Source organism: Zea mays, chromosome 9 (assembly GCF_902167145.1).
Source record: "Zea mays cultivar B73 chromosome 9, Zm-B73-REFERENCE-NAM-5.0, whole genome shotgun sequence".
In the NCBI taxonomy this organism is placed as follows: Eukaryota; Viridiplantae; Streptophyta; class Magnoliopsida; order Poales; family Poaceae; genus Zea; species Zea mays.
In genome coordinates this window covers 116,695,104-116,697,820 of record NC_050104.1, presented here as the reverse complement: position 1 = coordinate 116,697,820, position 2,717 = coordinate 116,695,104, and the positions used below count along the sequence as shown (strand labels likewise).

General features: G+C 50.5%; 1 protein-coding gene across 1 annotated transcript; it reads left to right on the top strand.

Moving 5' to 3' along the window:
- The first annotated feature begins 394 nt into the window (after window positions 1-394).
- Window positions 395-966, top strand: LOC100277332 (uncharacterized). The gene has a single exon (NM_001150927.2). The coding sequence runs from the start codon at window positions 461-463 to the stop codon at window positions 761-763; it is 303 nt and encodes a 100-aa protein (NP_001144399.2). The 5' UTR covers window positions 395-460; the 3' UTR covers window positions 764-966.
- The last annotated feature ends 1,751 nt before the right edge of the window (window positions 967-2,717 follow it).

Below are 2,717 nucleotides of genomic sequence, written 5' to 3'. Positions count from 1 at the left end.
CGTTGGCGGCGCAACCATTCCGCAGCAACCTCGAGCCCCGCGGCGTTAGTGATGGCGACGACGTTTGGTGAGTGAAGATGCCGAGACGACGACGAGAGAGAAGCGGCGGCGGCTACAGCCTACAGACGATGATGGCTGCCAACGAACGCGGGAACTGGGAAGGGGAGGGGGTGTTTAAAAAACAAAATTACAGCACAAGGACAGCTGCGGGAGGGTTAAAATGTAAAACTTTTCGTCACCGTCGGATCAACGTTGAAAGGCCACGATCGCACATGTGCATATGTCATGTCTCCTGTCGTGCTTGTACAGAGGATACGGTGGTGAGCACACCACAAAAACTCAACATTTTTAAAAAAACCTATAAAAAGCCCGGTAGGCTCAGCCAGTCAGGCTTATTACAGCTACACCTCCACTCGACGCAAGAAAGCAGGTACCTCACGGTTGCGGCCTCGGATCTGTGATGGAAGAAAGCAAGACCGGCCCCGGCGGACTGACGGCCCGTGGCAAGGGGAAGGCGCCGGCCCCGCCGCCGCCTCCGCCGAGCCGTGAGGAGGAGAACGGCGGTGGGCACCGTCGCGGGCAGAGGAGGAAAGTCTGGCCGCGTGGCCGCCGCGCGGTCGTAGCTCTCGTGGCGATGGTCGCGGCGGCCCTGTACCTTCTACTCGCTGACGCCGTCGCGGAGCCGCCGCCGGGCGCCTGGGTGCTCGTGGCCTACCTTCTCTGGATCGTCGGGCTGATTATGCTTTTTTCAGTTATGAAGTGAGATTGATGGTCGGTGCTGGTTGGTGTGGGGACTGAGGGCCACGGGATCGTTTCTTTCAGCCTTTCTTTTTCTTATTATGTCTTTTCCTTTTCCTTCTCCTTTTGTACATGCACTTGCGCCGTCTTGATATGATCCTGCCATGCATGATGCATGCGCTAGATTATTACTTGATCGAGCTAATTTAAATTGTCTCTTTTAATTTCATTACTCAGCTCTTCAAATATAATAAAAAAATATCAATCATAGATGTGCTGGGCATCAAATAACACACGATCGATAGAGAAGCACACAAGGACATTTTTTTTGTTTTTTTTTTTGGCTCTAGCGACTCCATCTCCTTTGACTTCAGTTTAAGGAATCTGTTTCGGTTATCTCTGCCGGCCGGCTGCTGCTCATCCGCTTGGCTCCGAGTCAGGCGGCCCTACCACTCCAAAGCTTCGGCACGAAGGACCGCGTGGTGACCGCGGGGCAGCATTGGCCAGTTTGTTGCGCATGTACATACACACAGTCGCACGCCACCGCCACGTGGATTCTGCTGAGATATCGACGGACCCGCGGCGTACTGCTTCCGACACCATATCAGCATCTCGCACCACTACACCAAAATCATACACTGCCTACGGTTTTTTAACTTCCTACAGCTTTTATAACAAACTGTAGGAAATAAATAACTTTCGAGAGGCAACTGGTAGCTCTAGAAAATAAATATAACTTCCTACGGTATTTTATAAAAGTTGTAGGAAGTTAGCTTTCACATGCTCATCCGTGTGTTCGGTCAAGCGAGCCGCTAACTTCCTAGAGGCAACCGTAGGAAGTTAGCATGGACAGCTAACTTTCTACAGCCTTCTCTAGGAAGTTAGCTTTTAATTGCTGATCCGCGGGTGTGGTCAAACGAGCCGCTAACTTCCTATGGCAGACTCTAGGAAGTTAGATTTCAGCTTTTGACCAGTCAAACGAAAAGCTAACTTTCTACGGCTGCCTCTAGGAAGTTAGCATGGACAACTAACTTTGTACGGCCTCCTCTAGGAAGTTATATTTAGCTTTTGACCAGTCAAACGAAAAGCTAACTTCCTACGGCTGCCTCTAGGAAGTTAGATTTCAGCTTTTGACTAGTCAAACGAAAAACTAACTTCCTACAACCTGCTCTAGGAAGTTATTTAACTTCCTAGAGTACATGTACAAACTCTAGGAAGTTATTGAACTTCCGACGGCTTAACTCTAGGAAGTTATATTTTTTATCTTATCCTCATTCTCATCCTTATCCACCGTACTTGTTCTAGGCTCTTCTCTATCCTCCCCACACCTTTCTTCTTCGTGCACGCCTGGGAGCAAGCCGCTGCCCCTCTCCATGGCTGCCCCCTCCCTCAGCTTCGTCTTCAGCCACCGCCGAACCAGGGCAAGCTCCCCACACCCGCCGCCACTCCCATTCCCTCCCCCTCTCTGCTGATGGCTGCGCGCCCTAGCATCCACTCGCCCCTGCGCGCACTCTTCCCCCATGGCGAGCTCGCCCTCAACTCCCTACCACAGTGCTCGCCCAGGCTCGCCGGCGTCCATGGCCTACGACCTCTACTCCTGGTCTACGACCTCACCGGATCTACGCCTTCATGCTGCGCCCATGGATTCGGCCGTGTGGTTCCTCCCAGCTCGGTATATATATAGTGGTGGTGGTACCGCGGCGCTATCTCCTTACCTTTTCTTCTATGCAAAATTGTATGCATGGGGGTCAACGGATTCACCCATCTGTTTGTCCATGTCTTGTCCAAGTTGTGTTACATTGATTTAATTATCTTCAAAAATACATCAGTTTAATTCTTATCATTTTAACATGATATTCTGATAGATCTGGTTCATGCTTTATAGTGCCAAATTTGTGTTGTGGTCTTAGTGTTGTGTTACCCCTTGGCCAAGTTCTCGCGAGGCGGTCACTGGTAATTCTATATTAGATTTTGCATTC